At 58.6% G+C, this 2,500-nt stretch overlaps 1 protein-coding gene across 3 annotated transcripts in view; it reads right to left on the bottom strand.

Annotated features, from left to right (window-relative positions):
• LOC130078837 (ankyrin repeat and SAM domain-containing protein 6-like) overlaps positions 1-2,500 on the bottom strand; it is a 35,336-nt gene that overhangs the window by 9,593 nt on the left and 23,243 nt on the right. For all 3 annotated transcript variants that reach the window (XM_056244537.1, XM_056244536.1, XM_056244535.1), the window contains exon 6: positions 210-349. In XM_056244537.1, coding sequence (XP_056100512.1) covers positions 210-349 — 140 coding nt within the window. The remainder of the gene's footprint in view (positions 1-209; positions 350-2,500) is intronic.

Consider the following 2,500-nt stretch of genomic DNA (forward strand, 5'->3'; position numbering starts at 1 on the left):
GATGCGATCCAACGATCAGTTCCCTTCGCACGAATCACGAGCGGACAGGTATGAATAATGCAAGCAAATATTACGATTTTCACAGTTCTAAAAGTCCACACTCAATGGAAGCAGAATGCTCAATCCTTTAGGGGTCAGAGGTCAGGGGTCAGGGGGTCAGAGGTTAGGGGTCAGAGGTCAGAGGTTAGGGGTCAGGGGTCAGGGGTCACCTTTAGGCCACCTCGATCGTCCTGTGGCGGCGTCACACTGAGAGACGGCCTCCTCTTGGCAGGAGATGTTCCTCTGTGTTTGTTCTTGTCTCTGTCCAGCAGCATACACACCGACGCCAGCAGACGCACCAGCTCCGTGTCTGAGGACACACACACACACACACCAGCGTCAGACCCACACACACACACACACCCGCTCACCAGGGTCGTTCAGCAGCATACACACCGACGCCAGCAGACGCACCAGCTCCGTGTCTGAGGACACACACACACACACCAGCGTCAGACCCACACACACACACACACCCGCTCACCAGGGTCGTTCAGCAGCATACACACCGACGCCAGAAGAGGCACCAGCTCCGTGTCTGAGGACACACACACACACACACACACACACACACAAACACACACACACACCAGCGTCAGACCCACACACACACACACACACACACACACCCTCTCACCAGGGTCGTTCAGCAGCATACACACCGACGCCAGAAGAGGCACCAGCTCCGTGTCTGAGGACACACACACACACACACACACACACAAACACACACACACACCAGCGTCAGACCCACACACACACACACACACACACACACCCTCTCACCAGGGTCGTTCAGCAGCATACACACCGACGCCAGAAGAGGCACCAGCTCCGTGTCTGAGGACACACACACACACACACACACACACAAACACACACACACACCAGCGTCAGACCCACACACACACACACACACACACACCCTCTCACCAGGGTCGTTCAGCAGCATACACACCGACGCCAGAAGACGCACCAGCTCCGTGTCTGAGGACACACACACACACACACACACCAGCGTCAGACCCACACACACACACACACCCGCTCACCAGGGTCGTTCAGCAGCATACACACCGACGCCAGCAGACGCACCAGCTCCGTGTCTGAGGACACACACACACACACCAGCGTCAGACCCACACACACACACACACCCGCTCACCAGGGTCGTTCAGCAGCATACACACCGACGCCAGCAGACGCACCAGCTCCGTGTCTGAGGACACACACACACACACCAGCGTCAGACCCACACACACACACACACCCGCTCACCAGGGTCGTTCAGCAGCATACACACCGACGCCAGAAGACGCACCAGCTCCGTGTCTGAGGACACACACACACACACACACACCAGCGTCAGACCCACACACACACACACACACCCGCTCACCAGGGTCGTTCAGCAGCATACACACCGACGCCAGCAGACGCACCAGCTCCGTGTCTGAGGACACACACACACACACACACACCAGCGTCAGACCCACACACAAACACACCCGCTCACCAGGGTCGTTCAGCAGCATACACACCGACGCCAGGAGACGCACCAGCTCCGTGTCTGAGGACACACACACACACACCAGCGTCAGACCCACACACACACACACACCCGCTCACCAGGGTCGTTCAGCAGCATACACACCGACGCCAGAAGACGCACCAGCTCCGTGTCTGAGGACACACACACACACACACCAGCGTCAGACCCACACACACACACACACACCCGCTCACCAGGGTCGTTCAGCAGCATACACACCGACGCCAGCAGACGCACCAGCTCCGTGTCTGAGGACACACACACACACACACCAGCGTCAGACCCACACACACACACACACCCGTTCACCAGGGTCGTTCAGCAGCATACACACCGACGCCAGCAGACGCACCAGCTCCGTGTCTGAGGACACAACACACACACACACCAGCGTCAGACCCACACACACACACCCGCTCACCAGGGTCGTTCAGCAGCATACACACCGACGCCAGCAGACGCACCAGCTCCGTGTCTGAGGACACACACACACACACACACACCAGCGTCAGACCCACACACACACACACACCCGCTCACCAGGGTCGTTCAGCAGCATACACACCGACGCCAGCAGACGCACCAGCTCCGTGTCTGAGGACACACACACACACACACCAGCGTCAGACCCACACACACACACACACCCGTTCACCAGGGTCGTTCAGCAGCATACACACCGACGCCAGAAGACGCACCAGCTCCGTGTCTGAGGACACACACACACACACACCAGCGTCAGACCCACACACACACACACACACCCGCTCACCAGGGTCGTTCAGCAGCATACACACCGACGCCAGAAGACGCACCAGCTCCGTGTCTGAGGACACACACACACACACCAGCGTCAGACCCACACACACACACACACCCGCTCACCAGGGTCGTTCAGCAGCATACACA

This window comes from Rhinichthys klamathensis, unplaced genomic scaffold (assembly GCF_029890125.1).
Source record: "Rhinichthys klamathensis goyatoka isolate OS25496 unplaced genomic scaffold, OSU_Roscu_1.1 h1tg001002l_1, whole genome shotgun sequence".
Taxonomy (NCBI): Eukaryota; Metazoa; Chordata; class Actinopteri; order Cypriniformes; family Leuciscidae; genus Rhinichthys; species Rhinichthys klamathensis.